This window comes from Arachis hypogaea, chromosome 9, assembly GCF_003086295.3.
Source record: "Arachis hypogaea cultivar Tifrunner chromosome 9, arahy.Tifrunner.gnm2.J5K5, whole genome shotgun sequence".
Lineage (NCBI taxonomy): Eukaryota > Viridiplantae > Streptophyta > Magnoliopsida > Fabales > Fabaceae > Arachis > Arachis hypogaea.
This window is the reverse complement of record NC_092044.1, coordinates 109,381,304-109,406,886: the sequence shown is the minus strand read 5'-3', so window position 1 is coordinate 109,406,886 and position 25,583 is coordinate 109,381,304. Positions and strand designations below refer to the sequence as shown.

Sequence of the window (25,583 nt, the reverse complement as noted above, 5' to 3'; positions counted from 1 at the left end):
TTATTTTTAAAAAAGACATAGGTTATTTATAGAGTTATACAAAATTGCATTTTCATTTTTTTATTTTTCGATTAGCATTAATGGTTACACTTTGTCTTTTCTTGCGGTTTTTTTGTTTGTAAATAATTTAAAAAAATAAATGAATAAGAATGAAAAACATATAAAAATATTATATTAAATTTAAGAAATCTTTAACAATTAGTATGAGAGATTAAGAAATGAAGAATAGTAAGAATCTTAATATATATAAATTGTAGAATTTGAATATTTGTAACTGAAATTTTTTATAATTACTATTATTATGATACTTTTAATGTATGTTTATTGTATTTAATTAGTACTTGATGTTTCAATTGAATAATAATAGATAAGAGTTTTTTGTTTTTATTTTTTTAAAATATTTTATTAAACAGTGATTGATTAATTTTTATCTTTTTGTTAAATCATTAGAATTGCTGACATGGCATCATTAAAAAAGAAAAAATAACTTAAACTCATTAGAGAGAATTGATATCAGCTTTTATATATTATAATAAATCGATTGACTGACTTAGAAGTTGGCCCATAATTCGTTAAATACATTAAAAGACTAAAGCCCAAACTGGCCTGACCAAAACAAGAAACCCAAACTGGAGAGCATCGATCACGTTCCCGCCACCACCAAAACGAGAGAGCCGTGTCCAACCAAAAAAAAAGAAAAAACGAAACGATGCGTTTGACGGCAAAGGAAAGACTTGAGAAAAAGTGATTTCTTCTTCCTTCGTCCAGCGTGTTAGGGTTTTGCAGTTGCGGAGTTCAGTGAGATTAGTGACAATGCATTGCAGCTCCATATGATGCAATTCTCCAGCACCTGCAACGCTGTCTCGATCAAAACGCCAAAGTATCGTTCAACACGGTACGATATTTTGCCCCTTCATGTTTATCTCCTTGTTCTTGTATACTCAATCTGTTCCTCCAAGCTGGATTTTTCGATTCGATGGCCATCATCCATCAGCTCGGTAGCACCATGAGCTTCTCGAAGATTCCAGTGCAGAGAAACTCCGCTATTGTGTTGTGTATTTCAAAGTTGCTGATATAATAATGGGTTCGATATCGAGCCATGAATTCAGTAACCCTTTTAGGTCCAAGAATAGTTCACAAGATTCCCCATTGCTTGATTATGTCACGGAAATTATGTGACGGTATTTTTCATGGTGATGATGGGTTTGAATGCGTCGAGGAACCTTTAAAAAGGATAGTTTCGGAGTATGATTCCAACGAGGGTGAAAGGCTCCATGTGGATGAGGATTGGAGCTGTAACCATAATCAGTTTTCGCTTAGAAGAGAGTTCTTAGAGAATGTGAAGCTAGATGCCAAGAAGGTCCTTGAGGTTCTTCGACAAGATGGACCAGGTCTTGATGCTAGGTTAGTTTTAGATGAATTGAATGTAAGTCCGTCCGGGATTCTTGTCAGAGAAGTTCTCGCTGGAATCTTGAAGAGCATAAATTTTGAGAATAAAACCAGGTGTGCCAAATTGGCATACAAGTTTTTAGTGTGGTGCAATCAGCAGGAGGATTACAGGCCCACTTCAAATGCATATCACCTGATGATGAACATATATGCCGAGTGCCTGGAGTTTAAGGCTTTGTGGAGGTTGGTTGATGAGATGATCGAGAAAGGGTTTCCTGCTACTGCTCGTACGTTCAACATTTTGATTCGAACTTGTGGTGAGGCAGGTTTAGCTAAGAAATTGGTGGAGAGGTTTATTAAATCAATGAATTTTAATTATAGGCCTTTTAAGCACTCCTACAATGCGATTCTGCATGGTCTTTTTGTGTTAAGCCAGTACAAGTTGATTGAGTGGGTTCATCAACAAATGTTGCTGGAGGGTTTTTCTTCAGATGTTTTAACATACAATATTGTCATGTTTTCTAAGTACAAACTTGGAAAGATGGATCAGTTCCACATACTGCTGGATGAGATGGGTAGGAATGGATTTTCTCCAGATTTTCACACCTATAACATTCTTCTTCATGTTCTTGGTAAAGGAGACAAGCCCCTTGCAGCTCTTAATCTTCTAAATCTCATGAGAGAAACAGGTATAGAGCCAACAGTGCTTCATTACACCACATTGATAGATGGACTCAGCAGAGCTGGGAATGTGGATGCATGCAAATACTTTTTTGATGAAATAATAAAGAATGGGGGCACGCCTGATGTGGTGGCTTACACTGTAATGATAACAGGATATGTAGTGGCAGGTGAGCTTGAGAAAGCTCTGGAAATGTTTCGAGAGATGATTTCTAGAGAACAGGTCCCAAATGTGTTTACATACAATTCCATAATTCGGGGATTATGTAAGGCACGAAAGTTCAAGGAAGCCTGCTCAATGCTCAAGGAGATGGAGACCAAAGGTTGTAGTCCAAATTTTGTTGTCTATAATACATTAGTGAGTAGTTTGCGCAATGCCGGAAGAACCAACGATGCTCATGAAGTGATAAAACAGATGATGGAGAAGCGGAAGTATGGTCACATACTTTCGAAATTTCAAAAGGACTAATGTATAGTTATAGGGTAGATTGTCAACTTGGATACGTTATGGGTATCTACAAATTATCTGGTTAGCTGTGACCAATGTCCCACTGCGGGTTCAAATGTTTCCCTCTTCCTCTGATATATATATATTTTTTGAGCAATCGGTAACTGACATGTAACCTGTACGCCCATTCTTTTTTCCATAATACATAAAAAAATTACTTGTTTACTGGTTTCAGATATGCTTCCTTTTCACTTATATATGCCTGCATTTCCCAAAAAGGTTATACCTTAGGACTAAGGAACATAAGTTATCTTTCTTTTTTTCCCTTTTAATAGTGTATACATTATACACTTATCGTAATAACTTTTATTGTTTGCTCAAGTATTATAAATCTAACTGGATGTTTTTTTTTTTTTGTATAAGAAATTGATTATTATGTAGAGGAATGTGTTACATCCAGTCCATTCTTCAGCTTATATTAATGATAGATGTACCCCTTTTGCCTAAAAAATCCCTGCATGTTTGAAAAAAAATTTTCTTATTATGACTAGCTAAGTCAATGATGTTTGGTTGGTATTAAAAGGTCACATATAGCTTATAGCATGAATATTTCATGTTTGCTATATAGTCTTTTATCATCAGGTTATATATACATGATGCATTGGGTCTCAAGTTTCAATTGTTGCATGGCCCCTTTCTTTTGACATTTGATGTGGCACCATGATTATTTGCCTGTTATGATTATTGTCTTATGTAGGCTGAAATGAAGAACTGAGATTGGGTTTTCAGTTGAGATATGTATGAAGCAGGACGACCCCGCTGCTAGTGGAGATTGATTTTTTTTTTACTTCTTGTTGCTATAGATGAAGATCTAACACTATATATTCACACACGCACAGTGAAGTTGGCGGGTGTGTATGAATGTGTATGTTATGAAAAAAGCCTGTACTGTTGAATTTTTTTATTAGTCTCTATACATGAATGTAAACGTGTATGTAAAAATTCAGCTGACTTATGTATAGTTACAATTTATTGAGGTGTCACTTGCATTCTTGTAGTCCTATAATGACCTCTGCTAGTTGAAATTGTACTTATTTGAAGTGATTCTGCTCCGAGAAAGATAAAATGTCTACCACAAAAGAATTGTCTCTTCTTATAAGCTTACATTGCGCACTGCTATAATAGAGTGAAGATTTTTTCAGATTCTCTCATGACCAAGATAATCTGTCGCTGTTGCCCACCATATATACAGCCAAAGATGACTCGACAGAATGATTGCCGAAAATGCTTTGCTCATGAAGCAAACCTGTGTATATACATGACTTTGCTTTCACACTGAGATGAATGCTTTGAAAACCATAGTTGTCTTCTTTCATCTTTCAAGTGTTAGTGTGGAATGATGGAATCACGAGCGTCCTTTACACTTGGTTTCATTGGCACTTAATTTACAGAAAATCACCATGAAAATTTAGTTTAATAATCATTTGCTGAAACAAGACGTCATATTTATCTACAATCTTATCACTATCAGAGGAGAAGCCGTGGCCGCAATTTACAAGATCAGATCATATCATACATCTCTTCAATGCTTACCTCCACTCATACATAATAATGTGAATATCAAAGAAAATTAAAATCCATACAAACTTTTAATGCTCATCTAGTTACTTGTTTCCATTTCAGCAATCAAGCACTAGAAAATGATTGTGACCTCAGATTTATAAAGAAACCAACATGAATTAAATCCATGATTTCTGTATTATAAGAAAGAAAAAAAAGGGAAGAATATGAAAAATCAGATGACATGTATTGTAATTATATTTATTTATTCTCCTTGTTTGCCTCTTCTTGCTTCTCTTCCTTCTTCTCTTCTTGTTTCGTTTCTTCTTTCTTTTCTTCCTTAGCAGGTCCAACCGATAATATGTCAACCTTTCCTATCTTCTTCAGTTTCTTCACTACTGCCACTGCATCCATTTCACCAATCACTGTTATCTTCTGTTCATTTATATCTACAGCAATCGAATCAATCCCTGTTCATCAAACAAACAGTTCATCAAATACACTAATCCTTGGTTGCGTTCCATGAATATATATTCAAGTTTTCTGTGGGAGGAAGAAACCTACCGAAGATATCTGCAACTGCTTCAATTGCCTTTTTCTTGGTTTTGTCATCAGTCATAGTAAGGACCTTCAACTCTATCTTCTGCAAATAGATAGAGATAGATAAGAACAAAGAAATACAATTACTTTTAACTAACTAAACAAGCATAAGCATCAACATACATAATGAAACAACACAATGGAGAAGAAATTAATGTTAACAAAATGTGCAATTGAGTACCTGAGCCATTCTGACTCTCCACAAGCGTGTGACAAAACAGAACAAGTAAAATGAGAATGAAGACTCGAGAATTTTGTGGCCTTTGTACTTTTATTTTGTGGCCAGCATGGCGCAGTTCAATAGCTTACGTAGGGCAATTGTTTTGACATGGTGATGGCATGTTCCAAGCCTTTAGATTTTTCTTTTTCTTTTTTTTTCTATTCACTTTCTTGTCATCAACCATATTTGCTTTATATATATAGATATTAAAAATAACATGTAAGATATTAGTGAAATGGAAAGTAGAAGAAAATTCTGATTAATTAGTTGTCACTAAGAAAAGTCAGATGAAGATGTTATAATTAATGATATTCTAAGTGCATTAGTCTTTATTTCATGAGGCACCAATCCAGCGTTTCCTTAACAGTACAAAAAATTATAGAACAAAAGGCTAACATGAAGAAAAGCTTGTATGTTGTAACTCCTAGCAGACATCTGAATGGTTTACATGTAATATAATATTCATACAACTATACAAGATTGTCCATTCTATAAATTGCTTCTGTTGTTTTGTCTTAGAACCTTTTGTAATGGAAAAATGATACAATCCTATAATCCACTATAAGTTATCAAACATATATCCGAAACATGCTTAGGTCAAAACATTCAAAATATAATACCTGCTATGAGTGACGATTAGTAAATTAGAAATATTTACAAGTAGCAGGTGACTTTGATTCAACAAGTATCATTTTTTGTTTAAATAGACTACATCTTTTTACATGTCAAAAAATTCTTTGAATATTGTAATCATCAAAACATGTACGTGTATAAACTCTAGATTAATTTTCAAGTCTCCCATCTTACAATTATTATTTAACCAATTACATCAAGGGTTATTAATCTTAATGTACTTGAAGGTGTCAGTCTGCAAACTCAAGAAAGAAAAGGGGGTGGGGAAGAAATCCCAAGGCCACAGAATCAAAATGTATATAGTTGCAATAAGGCAAACCTTCTACTATAGTCTGAAATACATGACAATCTGTTCTTCTATCATATTAGGCTACAGTTTAGAATGTAGATCGTAAGACAAAGAACAAAAAAAAAAAAAAAAGGAAGGGGAAAAGGTAGGGGAATGAAATCAAATATGGTGGTTATTACTTTTATTATATCAATAGTAGATGTATAGAACTATATATTATATTGCCCGGGCTTTTATGATGTCAAAGCTCATCTCACTTGGATCCGTTGCTTGCAATTCAACTTGAATGCCATCGAGTTCCCTCTTGAATCTATCCTTGGAGCTCGCATACACCATCTTTTCTCTCACTCTTGATGTATCCGGTGACCTAAATGTTAAACAATTAATTCATCAGAGGAAGTATGACTTTCAATTATCAATTGTTCTTCCCTAAAATTAACTTGAGAATCAGAAAAATTACTGCAACATGTTAGTATTATTAACATTTCTACACATAGCTAGAAAGAAGTATGAGTTTCAAAATGCTTTAATGAAACTGAATTTCATCAAATTACCATGCAATGAAGAAAATTTTGCTTTTCTGACAGTTCTCGTCCGTAGTGAAATCGAAATCAAAGACAGCATATCGGCACTCATTAGCAGGTAGAGATGCAGTGAAGTCATCATAGGTTTCGTCGGGGCTTCCGAGTTTCTCCACCACCACTTCTTGGTTCTCAATCCTGAACACAATGAATCGGTAATTCCTCTTTGCCTTTAACTCCAGAAACTTCAATTTACATGCATCATTAACAGCCATTCCAGATGCCGCGTTCGCCTAACACAGTCAATTCATCGTAAAATCAAAGGAAATAACATAACATACAACACAGTTCAAGTTCTTATGTTTTATGCATTTCGTTAATTGCCTAAAGAGGTTAGATTTGCACAATAGTTTATGAAAGTAAGATCTACCAACATTATACAAATGAAGTTCCAAAATCAGAAAAATTCTCTTATATGAAAATCTCTATCTGGCACTATATAATATAACACATGTTCTCAGATTTCAGATAACTATTCGGCATTGAAAAACATATTGAGGGATGTAGAAGGTGAAAGAGAACGTACCATGATGTCGTCGTTGATGGAGAAAGCCTCAAAGGAGAAATGAGAAAGAAAATGAGTTAGAGATTTGGGAAAGAAACAAGAAAAAAAATGAGAGAGAAACAGAGGAAGAGATCCTTATTCAGAGGGAAATAAGAGCCTGGAGACAAAAACGGAGAGCAATAGAATTTTGAGGCAGGAAACAGAAGGTTCATATCATTTCTAAACTTCGATGGCTCTTAGCGTACACCAACCTACATTGCATTTGCATGTGCATGGGCATGTGCATCAATATATCATGCATGCTTTCTTAATTACAAATTATCTTTTACCATGTCATCACATTAATTAATTATTGTGTTAAATATCTTAGTTTTGCACGTATTTTGAAAGCTAAAGATTAATTTTTCTTCAAATTATAATTGGACTTTTACCTCCTTTTAAACAATATCATATTAATGTTCTAGCTAAAATTAAGCCAAGATAACATACTCTTTTGCCAAAAGTAATGCGGCATTCGTTTTTGTTTTTAGATAAAAAGCTTCAAAGGAAATCGAAATTCAATTCAAATGGTGAAAATATGGCGTGACAAACATTTAAAATACTTTTTGTTTGTTTATTTGTTTTTACCAATTACTATTAGTATCCTACATACGTAGATGAACGAAATAACAAATTTCTAAACGCGAAATGATATTTACATAATTTCTTTTTTTTACATTTTTTTATACTTTCTTTTATGGTACAAAAAAAATAATTTTTTTGTCATTTCTTATCAATTATTTTTAATATAAAATATAAAAAGTGTACAAGAGAAAATTACACAAAAATAGGGTATGTAACCTTCCTTGTTCCTAAACTCAAATAAGTAACATGAAAACCATATTACCAGTCTCAAATGTCAACCTAGAGCTTCATTATCTTAGTCTCTACGGAACATGTCCTCCTTATGGCTACAAGCCACTGATCTGTTACCCAAGAAAACTCAATGAACTATACGCCATCAACTAATCTCGAAACATAAGCGAGGAAAAATATAAATGTATATATAAAAAGGGATTAATTTCCATCAACATGGCATGCAAATATTGCCAATGCTTCTGTTAAAAAGATATACGGCGAATAGAAACCTACAAAATTGGAATACCACGCCTCCAAGACATGACACAACCATACATGTAATTTTGCTCATTGACAGGAAATCATCCCTGCTAGTTATTTGTAACCACACAGACAGCAGCGTGCTCTCCTTAAGCTTCCACAGCTGCAAGGAATAACCAACAGTTGTCAGAGACAAATTAACACATCTACTATTCAAGAATTAGCAAGATAAATTACATGTTTGGCAACAAAGTATTTACAGGAAGTAATAACGTTATCTTATTAATTTTTTTGTCAAAAAGCTGTCTTGGGAAGCTTTTCATATAAGCTGTTTTGAACTAAAAATAAACTAATCCAAACACACCATTTGAAAATAACAACAGCTCAGCAGCCACAACAAAGTTATTAACAGCAGTACAACATTTTCAGAGCAAACAATATGAAAAACAACAATGAGAAGATAACAGACTTACTTTTGTCAATAGGCCCATTAGCAGCAACCTCCTGAGGAATATGAATCATAAAGAACGTTATACTTAACACAATGAGAAGATGTTGTGAGAACAATGAATCAAAACACTCCCTTTTCTTTAATAGAAATCAAACCTATATTATTTTTACAAGAATTCCAGAAAAGAAAATTAATCTGTAACAAGTGTAAAATTTATGGGAGTAAAAAAAAGGCATAAAAATACCTTCATATTGATTCCATGACAAGTTTGTGGACACTTATTAGTGAAGTGTCCATGAGCAAAACACAATAAGCACCTAGCAAATCGTCCTCCCCCTATATCCCACGAAAGAAACAATTTCAATCACATGGCAACACAGGAAAAACAGTGTAAAGTGTTACCATAACATGTCTGAAGATTATATTGTAGCAAAGAGAACTGACTGGTATGTTATTAATATTAACTTGTAACTTTGTTACTTTAAAGTGCAGAATTAACAAAGCAGTATCATTCTCATATTACAATGGAAATAAGTAAGTTGCCGAAAGCAGGAAAATTGAAGCAAACCTGCTGTAGAAACCGAGCATTTTGCAAGCGTGTGACCGAATTCCCCACAAAAGAAGCAAACTTCCTCGTGAAGGTGTCGACCTTTCCTCTTCGGACACTTCCAGAATTTATGACCAGGCAATTGGCATGATCGACACACCTGGAAACACCAAGTTAGCCTTAATGCACTGTAAAAGACTACTCCCAATTGTATCATTATTTTGCAGTACCTACACTATTATTCCACAATAGAGGCACATAAAATATAACTATTGAAACTAAATATATGGATCCCATAACATACCTCGTCATAGGCAACTCCAGTGAGTAGTCCTTTAGTTCCCTGACTCCGGGTATGATGCTTGTCTGTTCTCTGGAAATAACAAACAACTAACCATTTATGCACTACAATGGGTAACTCTTATTGTATCAATTCCAATATATGCTAATGCTAAAATAGGCCAGAGTGACATTCAATACAACTCGTACAATAAATATATGGATCTTATTGCATACCCAAGGGATTTCATCAGTTGACTCAGAATTGTAGTTATTGAATTCTGACACGTTGCTCCGAAGCAATCTCTTACTTTTCTTTTTCTCTTTGTTCTTGTGATTGTGTTTGTTGGGTTCTGCTTCTGCCACTTCATTATTGACTGCATTGTTCTTGTTTTTGTTCTTCATCCTCCTCCTGGCTCTCTTTGACAACTTCTCCTCAGGCTCCAGTTGGGGTGCAGCACCTTCATATTTACCTTGCCCGTTTTCTTTTCCAGCTAAGTCAACTAATTTAGCTGCCAATTCATGTTTAGAGAATAACTGGGGGTTCTCTGCACCAGTTTCCTTCAATTGCTGAACCACCGCGGAGCCTGTATCGGGGTTAGGGTTAGGGTTAGGGTTAGCTTTAGGACGTGTGTTGTAGCGATGGCGGCGAGTGGGGAGTTGTGGAGTTAGAGCATGATTGTGCTTCCTCCTCCTCTTCTTGTTGCTGGTGGTGGTGTGCTGCGGAGAAGAAAGAGGATTAGGGTTGTTGTGATCGTCTCTGGACCTCTTGCGGTTGGGGGTATCAGAATCCATTGTTATTCAAAGAGGAATAGGGTTAATGCATCAAGAGCCAGGGAAACTTAAATAACAATCAAAGTTCAACCCAAAAACTAACAGCCCAATATTATTCCCTAAATTTGATTTTTAGATCTTAATTCTTAAATCATCTCTTTTCAAAAAGATATTATTTATTTTTAACAATTATATTCAAATATTAGGCAACTTGGATGTAGTAAGTTTTTTCTTTTAGTAAAATGTGTTTATAAATTTAGTTTAATTCATTTATTATTTTAATATATAAGATAAGATTAACAGATAGCTAATATTTAATTCTTAAAAAAGTGAAATTGTTTATGGATTAAAGGCTGGTTTGGTTAAATATTTTATTAGATTCTATAAGATATGGCATAATTTATAGTTTACCTATTAAGTTAGTTTCAGTTAAGGGTGTACATGACCCTGGCCTAACTTGAAGATTCGGCCCAAGTTCGGATACTTTAGAATTAATTTGATATGATTTCACTAGGTTTAAGATTAGATAAAAGTTTCAAAAATAAATCTAGTCATTATTTAAGGTCGAGTCCGGATCAAAATGAACCCAGCTTCACCTGATCCCATGTGCAACCTTAGTTTCAATTGCCAAATCCTATACAAAAATTAAATTAAATCAAATTAATTCTTCGAACCAGACCGGATATCTCTTCGATGTTAAATATATCAGATTTGGAAATCTTTTTAGGCTGGAATTCGTTCGACAATTAAGCTTATCAACTGTCGCTTTGCTTGAACTAAATTCAAGTGCAAATGCAGAATACCAATAAATGATGCAACAAATTTCAACCCTTAAAAAAATAAACAAAATACAAATAACGACAGTAATCTAGTGATTGTAGCAAAAAAAGAACAACTATGGTTACATTTTGTTTCCCTTTTCATAACTCTGCTAAGATTAACGATCAAAAATATGAAATGGTACTTCAGTTATGTTGTAACTTCTTCTCCAAACTTTTAGGCAACTTCAAACTTGCAGAAGCTTTTAATGCTCATCCTGGAAGTGAGTCTGCAGACTGCAACGAATAGTAGTAGGAGGGGCCTTGTATCTGGCGGTTAGCCATAGAATAAGAAAAACTGGTATAATGGAGACAGCCCATATCCAAATATCAAATGAAAGCATAACCATAACGGTCATTAGCTGAAGTTCACAACTTTAGGACCCTTCTTTGGTTTTGCTTGACCGTCTTTGGACTTAGAGGACTTGTCCTTGTCTCTGTTATTTATGTCATCTGTCATGAAGTCATCCTCAATGTCATCCCCACTCGCAAATTTGGTTACCGTTCCACAAGGCCTCTGTTCATTTCTCAGTCTCATTGCTGAAGGAAGAAATGGAGTTATAAGCCGTGTATAATACAAGTACCATTCTTCAAGATATAAAACTTTTAGCAATTCAATTTATCAGGAGATCAGCAAATGAATGCAATTAAACTGGAGCAATAACAGAAAGAGTTGCAAGAAATCACATTTGAAGTACATATTTTACTCCAAAACATATAATCATTTCCTCTAATTTAAGGTTTGGGATATGCAATTTGAGTTCACAGTGGAAACTAAAGCATAATCTGTGAGTCTAGAACCACCAATATCAAATATGATTAGCCACGCCATGATATCTTATGGCTCCATAGTATCAATTTAGAACACCCAACAAGAGAATAAATTAGATTTAGAGCAAACAATAGCACTATTTTTTTTAGCAGCAGTTCTTTTAGTTATCATAAGGTGATGAACAAGCAAAAGCAGTGCACCTCCACCACTTGCATGTACTTGAGGTTATGGTCAATCATTATTCTAATTGCAGACTGGATCTAAATGCAGCTAAATACCAGCAAAACATAAACAATATCAGATGTATGTTTGGAAATGCAAACAAAGGAGATATGGACCCCATACAAACTAAACAAAAGACGAAACTTTAGATATCAAAAACAGGAATATAGGAATAGGCTTACATCCATCAGCAGGCCCATTAGCAGCAAAAGGAGCTTTCTTCCCTTTGTCGGGACAATCCCTTGCCAAATGTGTCACGCCACCACATATTTTACAACAACCACCCTATTATAAACAATCGCTTAATATAGATTAGACAGTTGATTCAAGTGTTTGGCTAATACATCATCATATATTTGACAAGGCAAACAAGAATGAGAAACAATAATACCTTAGGATAGATGCCATGAGCATTTTGAGGGCAGTTTTTACTCAAGTGTCCTTGCTGTTTACAGACAAAGCACTCTGCAAACTTTGTCCCTCCTGCATCACCATTGAAACACTTCACCTCATAAGAAAACAAATTGGAACACAACCAAAAGCTTAACCAAAAAGAAGTCATTCTAATATTCTATCAAAGGCACGACATTAAGTAACAATGTTTCATTGTTCAGTAAACTAGAAAGCTCAAGAGTATGATTATAAATCTGTGGTAAACTGCTTAATAAGAATTCCAATTTTCAAGAGAAAACCCTGAAACTAACAATGTTCATGTTATATCATTCACAACTTATCTTGTTTAAAGTTAAACCATTCTAGCTCCAATATATATCACAAAGGCATGATAGATAACAAACCTTCTTGAACAGGGTGGGGACAATTTGCAAGTGAATGACCAGTTTCTCCACAATTGTAACAATACTTGTCATAATTGGCACCAACTTGAACTTCAGGGCAATTCTTAGCTCGGTGACCACGCCGTCGACACCGCAAGCATATCTGTAAAGACCACATTACATTTAATCACAACAGTGCACCAAATCCAGTTGATACTTCATACTTCATCCTAACTAAATTAAACTAATCCTATCATTACCAACTTCACAGCATTTTCATATGCAAAGAAGAGCTAACCTTATTCTTCTCCCATTCAGCTTTTTGAGGACAAGACTTGGCAATATGGTCGGCGGCCTTGCAGATGAAGCAGGTGTCACCGGGCTTCATGCCGGGGACTCTGAGAGGGTGCTTTCGGTAATTGCTCTTGAAAGGCTTCTTAGAGACGCCGAGTTCTTCGGAGCCATCGCTTCTACGTTTTATGGAGCTGCTCTTAAATGTGTTGCTCTTCTTCTTCTTCTTCTTCTTTTTGTCAGGGTCCTTGGGAGGCGTGGGCTCGGGCTTGGGAAAAAGCTCAGGGTGCTCCTCTTTGAAGCGCTTCCGTGCAAGTCGCTGCCTCTGACTCACCATCTTCGTCTGCTTCTCTAGTAAGTAAGGGTTTTGCACTTTGCAACCTCTGCTTGCGGCTACGACACTCGCCACTGCCACTTGCCACCCAAAGCAATTTTTTTCATAAATTTTTTTCCCTTTAAAATTACCAATTTTATTATCATTTTATTTTTATTTTTCACAACTCTGGCTCCCCCCCCCCCCCCCAAAAAAAGGTTGGGCCCCGGGTTGGGCTTAAACATTGTTTTCTTCTGGGTCAGAATGCTTACAGATATAACTTGCAACCGTCTTTTGTGACCCAATAATTAAACGTACAGAGAGGTATGGAAGATCAGTAAAATTAAAATTTTGTTCACCAAAAATAAAATAAAATAAAATTTTAAAAAACCATATATTTCCATTTTATTAATCTGATGGTAAAACGTGTTGCTTTATCATCTAAAGTAGAATTCTTATTTAAAGATGTCAAAAAATCCAAGCTAAAAGTTCTTGGCAGACTCTTAAAACATCAACCATTTACAATTTTAAGAATTTTATTTAGGGAGGGAGATTGATACGGTTTAATACTCTGGGTTCCCGAGCTTGTAAACTTTGTTTGCTTGAAAAATTCCAAGCTAAAAAAATTTCTGTTTGGGACCTTTTTACTATAAAATTTAAACTGTGGTCCATTTACTTTGGGTGAACTGTTTTCAACACCGAATCTGGATTCTTTGTTTTACTAACTGCACAATGAAATGAAGAAGTCTTTACAGTTTACATATAGACATGGCTCGTTAAAAGTTGAGAGGACATTTTTGAGAGAACTTTTATGTGTGACAACGAATCAAAATTCCTTTGGTCAACGAATCAATACTGGAGCATCTTGCTGGGCTGGGGCGCTAAATAATCTTATTATCCAATAATTCACCGTTTGCTACTTTCCTATTATTACTATTATTATAATATTTTGCATGTTTTAGGGAAGATGAGGACGACTTGGTACTGAGCCTAGCTAGCCTATACTTCGAATATAAACAGTAGTCTAAACTATTTAGTTTAATTTAATCATGTATCAATAATCCTTTTTATTTACGTAACTAATTTGTATATATATTGCATATATTAAGAACTAACTTACACTTGGCTCTTGGCAGAATTGGATAGTGGTTGACCCATAATCGGTTTTTGGAAGTGGAAAATCAATGTCATAAGGTTGCTTGTTATCCCAGCTTAGTCGAAAAATACGTTTTTGTTCAGCAGAGATATAGATAGATTCCTATAGTGCGTGGTAAGTTGCAAGTTATGTCTCGTAGCTGTGTTGATTTGAAAGAGTGATAAAAAAACGTACCAACTTCATTTTGTCATGATTAATTTATTGATTATATTTATAGCTGGAGATACATTGGATCCATGAAAAAGCAATAAAAAGCAAAGAAGTCATAACTTTGTCACGAAGGGTCTTTGTGATCAGTACCTCTGCTCTCACTTGATGTTGCTTTTCACTCCTTTGCTTCTACTCTTATTATCCATGGAAGAACACGGCCCTACATACTATTTTAGTATTAGATGGGTGATGGGTCCACCACCATATCGATTTTTGCCTAGAGTGAAACAAAAGTTTGCACAACCTGTGTGTGGATCCCTCAGAACACCACCCGCCATATTAATTGATGACAGTAGTTGGGAACAAAGCATAATGAGATATAGGGGGAAAGAATTGTATAGATAATTCCAAATTATTAGTTCATTTTAGTACTTGCAACGCTAACCTATGATGCCTACAACTTTAGGGACATTAGTGGACATATAAGTACATTAGTGGTTGAATATAATGTATCAATTTTAATCAACAATCCGAGCATATTATACTTTGAGCTCTCCAGACCTTCGTATGTTCACTCAGAACTAAATAATTTTGATATTTGCTGCATATAAAGCTGAGTACTTTTCGCTTTGTACCATGAAGAGATTAGAGATGTTTAGCCATTCCAAATTAATCAATAACAATATGGGAATTAAGAAAACATAAGAAACAGTCGACTACTGAACGTGAATGGGGAGAATATACAACTATGCAAGCAATGCCCTGGAAGCTTTCAAGAAGTGCAACTCACATGACACAGCCCGCAATCACGTGCAACCGATGCCCTCCTTTTCATGTGCAATGGCCCAAGGGCCAAAAGAAAGCCCCACATGAAAAAAGCGCGTCTCCATCACTCGCCAACACCGAGCGTCACCTTCCTACTCTCCCACCACACAGGTTCCGATGTGTTGTCAGAGGACGTACCCTGATTCGCTCCTCCAACGCATTAACGGCCGAAACTTCACAAAATCTTAAGCCTCCACGTGTCAACACATATCACAACTCTTTAAATCAACGACCAGAGATGATGGGAACAACTAAACAGATTGCACGGGATAAATGCCTAACCAGATTCAAAATTTCCGTTAGCATTTCAAAATTGAAATTCCCCCTTAAACCCAACGCTACCGTCAAATCCCCCCGCTAACTGCCGAACCTCACGTAACACCGTCACGATTCCGTTAACTCCCACCTATAAAATCCTCTTTATCTCCGTCGCTCATTTCACAGAACAGCGTTCCCACTTTTCACACACATTCACTCACTCTCTACAGAACTCGTTTTTTTCTTCTCCCTCGTCTTCGAAAATGCGTGAGATTCTTCACATCCAGGGAGGGCAATGCGGCAACCAGATAGGTGCCAAGTTCTGGGAGGTGGTGTGCGCGGAGCACGGGATCGACTCGACGGGAAGGTACGGTGGGAACAACGACCTGCAATTGGAGCGAGTGAACGTGTACTACAATGAGGCAAGTTGTGGCAGGTTCGTTCCCAGGGCTGTTCTCATGGATCTGGAGCCCGGCACCATGGACAGTGTCAGATCTGGTCCGTACGGTCAGATTTTCCGGCCTGATAACTTCGTTTTCGGGCAGTCCGGCGCCGGTAACAACTGGGCCAAGGGACACTACACAGAGGGGGCTGAGTTGATTGACTCGGTTCTCGACGTCGTCAGGAAGGAGGCAGAGAACTGTGACTGCCTTCAAGGTAATATTCGGTTCTGTTCTAGTTTCGAATGTAGGGTTTAAGTAATTCTTCTGAGTTTGTGGGCGTTTTGTTTTGTAATTTTACGTCATTTTCTGAGATTGTGTTTTCAAAAATAAACCAGTTCGTTGCATCAAGCATGTTTGTTTGTTTTCGTCATTTCTTCTAAGAATCGAATTTCCGTGGTCGCTGTTTTTCCAAAGCCGCGTTGAAAATTCGAAGAAATGATGTTGAATTTTAGAGAATATATAGATAGATGGATATGGGGAAGAAAATTTGTTATACGCTGGTTTTGAAAAGTAAACTTTTGTTGTGCGAATTTTGCAAAACATGTTCAAAAGTTTTTCCTCTGTTCTATGCTACTTTTACTTGTAATTGGATGATAACATAACGTCTTCTTTTTTCAGGATTTCAGGTTTGCCACTCCCTTGGTGGTGGAACTGGTTCCGGAATGGGAACCCTTCTGATCTCCAAGATCAGAGAAGAATACCCCGATAGAATGATGCTCACTTTCTCGGTGTTCCCATCTCCTAAGGTTTCTGACACTGTTGTTGAGCCTTACAACGCAACTCTCTCGGTTCACCAGCTTGTTGAGAATGCCGATGAGTGCATGGTTTTGGACAACGAAGCATTATATGATATCTGCTTCCGCACCCTTAAACTCACCACCCCTAGCTGTGAGTTCTTTTCCAATAATTTGTTAATAATGCTCAGCGTGACATGAACTTTTTATTTTTGTAATGCATTGCAAAGATTTAGCTTTAGCTCCTCTTTTGTTTTCACAGTTGGAGACTTGAACCATTTGATCTCAGCCACAATGAGTGGTGTAACATGTTGTCTTCGGTTCCCTGGTCAATTGAACTCTGATCTCCGCAAACTTGCGGTGAACCTCATCCCTTTCCCGCGTCTACATTTCTTCATGGTGGGTTTTGCCCCCCTCACATCCCGTGGATCACAGCAGTACAGGGCTCTCACTGTACCCGAGTTGACCCAGCAGATGTGGGATGCCAAGAATATGATGTGTGCTGCTGATCCTCGCCATGGGCGCTACCTGACAGCATCTGCCATGTTCCGTGGCAAGATGAGCACAAAGGAGGTTGATGAGCAGATGATAAATGTCCAAAACAAGAATTCATCATATTTTGTTGAATGGATTCCCAACAATGTCAAGTCCACTGTTTGTGATATCCCTCCAACTGGTCTAAAGATGGCATCCACCTTTATTGGAAACTCCACATCCATTCAGGAGATGTTCCGCAGGGTCAGTGAGCAATTCACTGCTATGTTCCGTAGGAAAGCTTTCTTGCACTGGTACACTGGAGAGGGTATGGATGAGATGGAGTTCACGGAGGCCGAGAGCAACATGAATGATCTTGTATCAGAGTACCAGCAGTACCAAGATGCAACCGCAGATGATGATGAGTACTATGAAGATGAGGAAGAGGTTCAGGAGGAGGATGCTTAAATGTTATAGTGTTTTTTATTGTGTTTGTTGTGATAATATCGTATTGATGATGTGTTTTTGTTTTTCTACCTTTCTCCGGATTGATTTTGCCGTTGTGTGGCTATGGTATTATAGATTTTAGTATTTTTCTTGTGCAAGTGTACAATGTTAAATTCTTGACCCTGGTAGTTTCCAGTAGTTGAAATCTAATTGATTATTCTTGCCATATTTGATTATCTATACATTTTGGATCAGTTGAACCCTCTCTTAATTGGTTGAATTATATTCATGTTTGGAAAAGTCTAAGGGCCAACAACTTTGTTAAATTTTGACCAGCAAACAAAAGTGAGTCATTAGATAAAATTTCATACTAATTTCATACTACTAAAATCATCATTGATGACTATTTGATGGTTACAAATTACAAAAAGTTGTTGTATCATCATTGATGACTATTTGATGGTTACAAATCACAAAAAATTGTTGTCCCTGTCACTTCTCTGCATGCTTTTATGTCGTGCTACATTGCAAGTTGTTCTGTTCCTCCTCTTTATCCTCTTTCGTTGCATTTCTACCCTTTTTATTGGTACGCTTGTTATGTTAGCTAAGCGATTATGCCCCAAAACAAACCAAAAAAAACTGCCAGTAGCTAACCAATTTGATTCAATGACATTTTTCAATGACATTCTTATATAGTCTTCTATCATATAGTCTTGTTTCGCAGAAATTTTATTATTAAAATCTTCCAACAAACAAAGTTAATTAAGAGAAAAAAAATGGAAGGATCCACTCCCGGATTTTACCAAATACAATGACAACAAAGTAGGGTATAGAAATGGTTTTTTATTTTTTCGGATAGAGAAATTGCATTTGCAAAAGGTTGCTGGCATACAGGCGCAATTATAATGGAGTGTTTTCTTATATGCTAACATAATTGTAATCTGTTGGGACAGAGATCTTGGAGGACCACAACAACTGTTTCAAAATTAATAAATGTTCACTCGGTATTTCAGGCTAGATATTAACCTCATGGTAAGGCATCACTCATGCGATCCATGAGAGATCATTAATTAATTGGTTACCAACCAATAACTGCAAAATATGTTCACCCTTTCTTATATGGAATAAAAATAATGTTTTCAGTTTATGAAATTGAGTTTTATTCCGTTCTGATAGCTGGCAGAATTAGACAGTTAAGATAATATAACAATGAAACTGACATGAAACAAAATTGATAAACCAGATGCACGAAGGTGCAATGAAATGTGGGAATATGAGGTATCTCGAGCAATCTAGATAGAAGAAATTCATGACTTACACGAAAATATTTCATCGTGATGCACAAAGCCACAAACTAATAACCATAGATCTATGACATACACACATCCACACATCACAACACATATATCAAGCGATAAGTTCAAATATAATAATCATAGCAGCAACTATCAAAATATTCTTGTGATTGGAGTAAGAATCATGCACGTTTTTCTTGATAGAAATAAAACACACAATTCCCTTGCAAGAATTAGAGGAGCAACAATATCCACTCACAACAAATATTAACACCAGCACAATAATACCCAATTGCACCTGAAAAATCACATAAACCAAAAATTAGAGACAAGCTAACACACCAAAATTTTTAACATGGAAAACATCCTCAATGCAAGAAGTAAAAACCACAAGTCACCAAGACCAGAATATACCTTCACTATGATGAAAAATATGGTACAAGAGAGTCATAAATTATTGTACAAAACGTGCATACAACAAGCCAAACAACCCAAGTTTCAAAACTTTCAAAACAAGAACAAAAAGATGAAAATACCACAAAAACAGAGCTACTGTACGTGGCTAATATCTCTAGCTACAGACATCGAATCAAAGATCCGAACGGTGAAATCAAAGAACTAGATGTGCAGAACACACGTTTTTCTCTTATCCAACTAAATGGAAGAAAAATTCTTAAACAGCAGCATATTATTGCCGAGCAAATTGAGTAACATATAAAAGTAGGAGGCATATTTTATGGTTAGCAGTTGCATAATGAACATAAAAAGGATTCAATTAATTAAGTATATTTTTTTCTTTTTTTTTTTTGCAAAGGAAAGAAGAATAAAATAAAATTGTTGGTTATACGCTAAATATATTTTAGATTTTGCTAACAATTGTCCATGCCTTAATAATAATAAGGGCACTTTTTGTTGTGATAAGAACAAAAATGAATGTCCATTGCACAGTTCAACTTTTTTCATGATAAAATGATCATGTTACAAAGAGAATCTCATTAAATGAAGGTTGAAAAATAAACTCTTTATACATGTATAAATAGGACATGATCTGAAGTTTTATATGCACACAACAATAAGAATAGCAAAACATTCTTCACTCTCTCTTTTTTCTTACTATTCTCTTTCTTATATACTTTATTACAATATTAGTAAATATATTGTGATAGTAATTGTAGTGAATAGTAATAGTAGAATTTTATATTTACACTTTCTTATTTTATATTTATTATATCTTCCTTAATTATTTATTTTACAACACGTTATCAGCACGAGACTCTTATCAAATGTTTAGGAAGACTCAGGTAACAAATTTTCATTATGTTGAAACTCTCTCATCTTGAATGCAATGCTCTTGATATATCTGAAAACAATTATTTATCATTGATATTAGATGGTGAAATCCATCTTGATTCAATGGATCTTGGAGATATCATTAAGGCTGAAAATAATGCATCCAGAAGGATAAAGCCAAAGCCATAATTTTTCTTTGTCGCCATCTTGACGAGGGATTGAAAAATGAATATCTCATATTAAAAGATCCTGCAGATATTTGGAAAGACCTTGAAGAAAGGTACAATCATTAAAAGACGGTGATACTTCATCAAGCCCGATATGTTAGAGAGAACTTTCTCGACCTTCCATGCCTTGAATGTGCTTCTGCAGTAGCAGTATTGAGAAAAAGAATTTAAAAAATATTCTGAGTTAATTTCTTGTTTTCTTGTTATTGGACGCAACAATGAGTTGCTTTTGAAAAATTATTAAGCGCGCCCAGCTGGCGCCGCCCCATTTCCTAAAGTAAATGCGGCAAATTACCCCAAAAGAGGTAAATGGCAAGGTTTTAATAACAAGAAAAATTATGGAAGGAAAATGAATTATATTCAAAAGAGAGGATCTCACCAGAAGTGGGATAAAGAAAGAAATATTGGGCATAATAAATCAATAGAGGATAAGTGTTTCCGTTGTGATGGAAAGGGCCATTGGTCATGTACCTGCCGTACCCCAAGGCACCTAGTCGATCTTTACCAAGCATCTTTGAAAAATGATGACAAAGGAAAGGAAACAAATTTTGTTTCAAATGATGTTGAAAACTCCACCACTCATTATGATGTATTTGATTTCTTTGAAGATCCTGAAGGAAATATTGATCATTTGATCAATGATGGAATAGTTTAATATGTGGGATTGATAAGTATCCATGTAAATAAATAATGTAAAGAACTTATTGTTAAGTTTTATTTTCTATGTATTTAAGTTTCAAATATAATATATATAAACAATGAAATATTAATGTTTATGAATTTTAAAATTATTAAATGTGTCAAGTTTTAAAAATAAAATTTCAGTATATGACATTATTTTTATGTACAGTGTTTATTAGAAAAATAATTCCGATCAAGTATTCAATTTACCTGTGCATACTACTCATTTTATTATTATTATTTATCTTTGAAGAGAATGGCAAGGACTTATAGTGAAGATATTTGCCTTGCGAATAGTGCAAGTTCGCACACTATTCTCAAAAGTGATATAAATTTTACCCGTCTTGTGCTGAAAGAAGAATACGTTAATACTATTATTGGCTCAAACAATGTGATTGAAGGCTCCAAAAGAGCTATGATTTTGTTTCCTGGAGGACAAAATTCATAATAAATAATACACTATTATCTACCAAGTCTCTGAGAAACTTGTTGAATTTCAAAGATATTCGCCGAAATAGATATCATATTGAAACAATGAAGGAGGGAAATCATGAGTATTTATGTATCACAACTCATGATTTAAATAAAAAGGTTATATTAGAAAAATTACATTTACTTTCATCTGAGTTATATTATACCAAGATTAGTGCAATTGAATCACATGCCACTGTAAACCAGAAGTTTACTAGCCCAAATGAATTCATAACTTGGCACGACCAATTGGGTCATCCGGGAACAACCATGATGTGGAGAATTATTGAAAACTCCCATGAATATTCACTAAACAACCAGAAGATTCTTAAATCTAGTGAATTTTGTTGTGCTGCATGTTCTCAAGGGAAGTTAATTTTAAAGCCATCATCAGTAAAGATTAGATGTGAGTCCCCTGAATTCCTAGAAAAGATTCAAGGTGATATATGTAGACCTATTCATCCACCATGTGGATCTTTTAGATATTTTATGGTCCTAATAGACGCAACTTCGAGATGGTCACATGTGTGCTTATTATCTTCTTACAACCTGGCGTTTGTGAGATTACTGGCTCAAATTATTTGATTAAAAGCACAATTTGCGGAAAATCCAATCAAAGCAATTTGTCTTGATAATGCTAGTGAATTTACTTCCCAAGCTTTTGATGCTTATTGTATGGCTAATGGAATAAGTGTTAAACATCCAGTAGCTCATGTTCACACACAAAATGGGTTAGCAGAATCACTTATTAAACACCTCCAATTAATTGCTAGACCCTTACTTATGAGAACAAATCTCCCAACCTCGATTTGGGGGCATGCTATTTTACATGCCGTAGCACTTATTCGTTTGAGGCCAACGAGTTACCATCAGTTCTCTCTTATGCAATTAGCTTTTGGCCAGCAACCAAATGTTTTCCATTTAAGAATATTTGAGTGTGCGATATATGTTTCTATTGCACCACCTAATCGCACCAAAATGGGACCCCAAAGAAAATTTGGGATATATATTGGATATGATTCTCCATCTATAGTAAGGTATCTTGAGATACAAACGGGAGATGTATTTAAAACCCGATTTGCTGATTGTCATTTCCAATATTAGGGGGAGAGAATAAGCTTCCTGAAAAGGAACTTAATTGGAATGCGTCATCGTTGATGCATTTAGATCCTCGATCAGGGCAATGTGAACTAGAAGTTCAAAAGATTATACATTTGCAAAGAATAGCAAATGAATCGCCTGATGCATTTTCCGATACAAAGAGGATAGCTAAATCTTATATACCAGCGAAAAATATCCCAATTCGGATTGATGTCCCAGTAGGACAAGTAGCCACTGAAGCAAATTCACGCTAGAAGCGTGGCAAGCCTGTCGGTTCCAAAGACAAAAATCCTCGAAAAAGAAAAGAGGTAAATACGATTCCTGTTGAAAAAGACATAGTAAAGATACCTGCAGTTGTCTAAAATTCTGATATAGTTTTAACGCCAGAAGACATTCAGGTACCTGAAAATTGTGAAAATGACGAGATCTCGATAAATTATGTCTTTACAGGAGAGAAATAGAATTGAAATAAGACAATTGTCAATGAAATATTTACATATAATGTGGCATTAAATATCATGCATGAAAATAAGGATCTTGAGCCAAGATCAGTAGAAGAATGTCGACAAAGGAATGATTGGCTAAAATGGAAAAAAGCCATGAAGGCTGAGTTAGACTCACTTGCAAAACGTGAAGTCTTCGGACTTGTAGTCCGTACACCAGAAGATGTAAAATCGGTTGGATACCGATGGGTATTTGTGAGAAAACGAAATGAGAAAAATAAAGTTGTGCACTACAAAGCCCGACTTGTGGCACAAGATTTTTTACAAAGGTCCGGTATAGATTATGAAGAAATGTATTCCCCTGTAATGGATGTGATAACATGGTGTTATTTGGTCAGTTTATCTGCATATCATAAACTGCATATGCATTTAATAGATGTGGTAACAGCCTATTTGTATGGCTCGTTAGATCGTGATATCTATATGAAAGTTTCTGAAGGATTAAAGATATCTAAACCATCCAATGAATATTCGCAAGGGTTATACTCGATCAAACTGCAAAGATCTTTATATGGTCTGAAGCAATCTGGATGAATGTGGTATAATCGTCTTACTAAGTATCTGGCCAAAAATGAATTTAAGAATGATGATACCTGTCTATGTATTTTCGTAAAGAAAACTACATCTAGATTCATTATAATTGCTGTGTACGTTGATGATTTAAATATCATTGGAACTCCTGAAGAGATTCTAATAATTATAAAAACTCTAAAAAAAGAGTTTGAAATGAAAGATCTTGGAAAGACTAAATTTTGTCTCGGTATGTAGATTGAGCATCTAAAAAATGAGATCTTTATTCATCAAACAACATAAATAGAAAAGATCTTGAAAAGATTTTATATGGATAAGTCATATCCCTTGAGTACCCCAATGATCGTAAGATCTTTGGATGTGGAAAATGATCAATTCCGTCCTAAAAAAGAGAATGAAGATATCCTTGGTCATGAAGTACCATATCTTAGTGCCATTGGAGCGCTAATGTATCTTGCTAATAATACGCGACCTGACATATCATTCGCGGTGAATTTACTAGCAAGGTATAGTTCCTCTCCAACCAGAAGACATTGGAGTGGAATCAAACAAATCTTTCGATATCTTCATGGAACGGTTGATATGGGATTATTTTATTCCTATGGATCCAAGTCACTATTAGTTGGCTATGCAGATGCTGGGTACTTGTCTGATCCACACAAAGGGAGATCTCAAATAGGATACCTGTTCACATATGGTGGTACAGCTATATCATGGAGGTCCACGAAACACACGATAGCAGCAACCTCCTCTAATCATGCTGAAATACTAGCAATTCATGAAGCTAGTCGTGAGTGTTTTTGGCTGAGGAGCCTGATTCAATATATTCTGTTATCATGTGGACTGACTAATCACGCGTTCCATGATCTTCAAAATCAAGGGACAATTGATATCCAACAGATCCGCTCAAGTAATAATATGGCAGATTTATTCACAAAGTCACTCCCAAAATCCTCCTTTAAAAGATTGGTACATGAGATTGAGATGTGCCGATTTCGAGACATCAACTGATGTCGACAAGAGGAGGAGACTGTACTCTTTTTTCCTTGGTCAGGTTTTTTTTCCATTGAATTTTTCTTGACAAGGTTTTTAATGAGGCAGTCCCTATCACTAAAGGATATTGTACTCTTTTTCCTTCACTAAGGTTTTTTTCCCACTGAGTTTTTCTTTAGTAAGGTTTTAACGAGACAATAATTCTAAATGGATATCCAAATGGGAGTGTTGTGATAAGAATAAAAGTGGATGTCCATTGAACGGTTCAACCTTTTCCATGATAAAAAGATCATGTTACCAAGAGAATCTCGTTAAATGAAAGTTGAAAAATAAACCCTTCATACATGTATAAATAGGACATGATTTGAAGTCTTATATGCACACAACAATAAGAATATCAAAACATTATTCACTCTGTCTCTTTCGTACTATTCTCTCTCTTATATACTTTATTACAATATTAGTAAATATATTGTGATAGTAATTATAGTGAATAGTAATACTAGGGTTTTATATTTACACTTTCTTATTTTATATTTATTATATCTTCCTTAATTATTTATTTTACAACACTTTTTACGTTTTCAATAACATCAAATATTCAAATACATCATGCATATAAGTTTAATCTTTCTTATTTTCTACAAAATTATTCTCCTTTTATTTTATTTTATTTTTTTTGGTTTTCCACGATATCCCCCAATCCGACAGGTCAAGGACTAATTCGCCGCGGTATTAAACTCCATTTAAGGGTTTG

At 35.3% G+C, this 25,583-nt stretch overlaps 5 protein-coding genes and 1 long non-coding RNA gene across 6 annotated transcripts; 3 read left to right on the top strand and 3 right to left on the bottom strand.

The window, feature by feature from the left end:
* The first annotated feature begins 620 nt into the window (after window positions 1-620).
* LOC112711649 (uncharacterized) lies at window positions 621-3,635 on the top strand. Its single transcript, XR_003157563.3, has 2 exons — window positions 621-895; window positions 3,276-3,635. It is a non-coding gene; the product is annotated as an uncharacterized lncRNA (long non-coding RNA).
* LOC112711645 (pentatricopeptide repeat-containing protein At1g55630) lies at window positions 891-2,752 on the top strand. Its single transcript, XM_025764340.3, has one exon. The coding sequence runs from the start codon at window positions 1,100-1,102 to the stop codon at window positions 2,537-2,539; it is 1,440 nt and encodes a 479-aa protein (XP_025620125.1). The 5' UTR covers window positions 891-1,099; the 3' UTR covers window positions 2,540-2,752.
* Window positions 3,636-4,069: 434 nt separating the features above from the next.
* LOC112711648 (heavy metal-associated isoprenylated plant protein 39) lies at window positions 4,070-5,070 on the bottom strand. The gene is made up of 3 exons (XM_025764342.3): window positions 4,860-5,070; window positions 4,643-4,721; window positions 4,070-4,548 (listed from the first exon to the last, which is right to left on the bottom strand). The coding sequence occupies exons 1-3, from the start codon at window positions 4,866-4,868 to the stop codon at window positions 4,340-4,342; spliced, it is 297 nt and encodes a 98-aa protein (XP_025620127.1). The 5' UTR covers window positions 4,869-5,070; the 3' UTR covers window positions 4,070-4,339.
* A 740-nt stretch (window positions 5,071-5,810) lies between these two features.
* Window positions 5,811-13,382, bottom strand: LOC112709491 (uncharacterized). Its single transcript, XM_072202159.1, has 9 exons — window positions 12,942-13,382; window positions 12,665-12,806; window positions 12,259-12,350; window positions 12,050-12,152; window positions 11,234-11,413; window positions 10,859-10,885; window positions 6,928-7,040; window positions 6,375-6,634; window positions 5,811-6,187 (listed from the first exon to the last, which is right to left on the bottom strand). The coding sequence occupies exons 1-9, from the start codon at window positions 13,269-13,271 to the stop codon at window positions 6,037-6,039; spliced, it is 1,398 nt and encodes a 465-aa protein (XP_072058260.1). The 5' UTR covers window positions 13,272-13,382; the 3' UTR covers window positions 5,811-6,036.
* On the bottom strand, window positions 7,723-10,168 carry LOC112711647 (uncharacterized). Its single transcript, XM_025764341.3, has 6 exons — window positions 9,519-10,168; window positions 9,307-9,375; window positions 9,024-9,162; window positions 8,700-8,791; window positions 8,478-8,508; window positions 7,723-8,167 (listed from the first exon to the last, which is right to left on the bottom strand). Exons 1-6 carry the CDS (start codon window positions 10,074-10,076, stop codon window positions 8,154-8,156), a joined length of 903 nt encoding a protein of 300 aa, XP_025620126.1. The 5' UTR covers window positions 10,077-10,168; the 3' UTR covers window positions 7,723-8,153.
* Window positions 13,383-15,627: 2,245 nt separating the features above from the next.
* Window positions 15,628-17,960, top strand: LOC112711644 (tubulin beta-2 chain). The gene is made up of 3 exons (XM_025764339.2): window positions 15,628-16,293; window positions 16,698-16,967; window positions 17,076-17,960. The coding sequence occupies exons 1-3, from the start codon at window positions 15,900-15,902 to the stop codon at window positions 17,753-17,755; spliced, it is 1,344 nt and encodes a 447-aa protein (XP_025620124.1). The 5' UTR covers window positions 15,628-15,899; the 3' UTR covers window positions 17,756-17,960.
* The last annotated feature ends 7,623 nt before the right edge of the window (window positions 17,961-25,583 follow it).

Bases quoted from the DNA above. Each gene is read 5' to 3' on its own strand.
- LOC112711647 (XM_025764341.3), bottom strand. From the start codon at position 10,076: ATGGATTCTGATACCCCCAACCGCAAGAGGTCCAGAGACGATCACAAC. The intron at 9,163-9,306 runs GTATGTTATGGG...TGGTGTTTCCAG, and splicing joins CTGGAGTTGCCTATGACGAG to GTGTGTCGATCATGCCAATT. The intron at 8,509-8,699 runs GTATTTTTATGC...CATATTCCTCAG, and splicing joins GTCATGGAATCAATATGAAG to GAGGTTGCTGCTAATGGGCC.
- LOC112711645 (XM_025764340.3), top strand. From the start codon at position 1,100: ATGAATTCAGTAACCCTTTTAGGTCCAAGAATAGTTCACAAGATTCCC.
- LOC112711644 (XM_025764339.2), top strand. From the start codon at position 15,900: ATGCGTGAGATTCTTCACATCCAGGGAGGGCAATGCGGCAACCAGATA. The intron at 16,294-16,697 runs GTAATATTCGGT...TTCTTTTTTCAG, and splicing joins GAACTGTGACTGCCTTCAAG to GATTTCAGGTTTGCCACTCC. The intron at 16,968-17,075 runs GTGAGTTCTTTT...TTGTTTTCACAG, and splicing joins TAAACTCACCACCCCTAGCT to TTGGAGACTTGAACCATTTG.
- LOC112709491 (XM_072202159.1), bottom strand. From the start codon at position 13,271: ATGGTGAGTCAGAGGCAGCGACTTGCACGGAAGCGCTTCAAAGAGGAG. The intron at 12,351-12,664 runs GTTTGTTATCTA...ATGGTGATGCAG, and splicing joins TCCCCACCCTGTTCAAGAAG to GAGGGACAAAGTTTGCAGAG. The intron at 10,886-11,233 runs AATGACCGTTAT...TATTTTTTTAAG, and splicing joins TAAAGTTGTGAACTTCAGCT to GGTTGAAATTTGTTGCATCA.
- LOC112711648 (XM_025764342.3), bottom strand. The intron at 4,549-4,642 runs GTAGGTTTCTTC...TTTGATGAACAG, and splicing joins AGCAGTTGCAGATATCTTCG to GGATTGATTCGATTGCTGTA.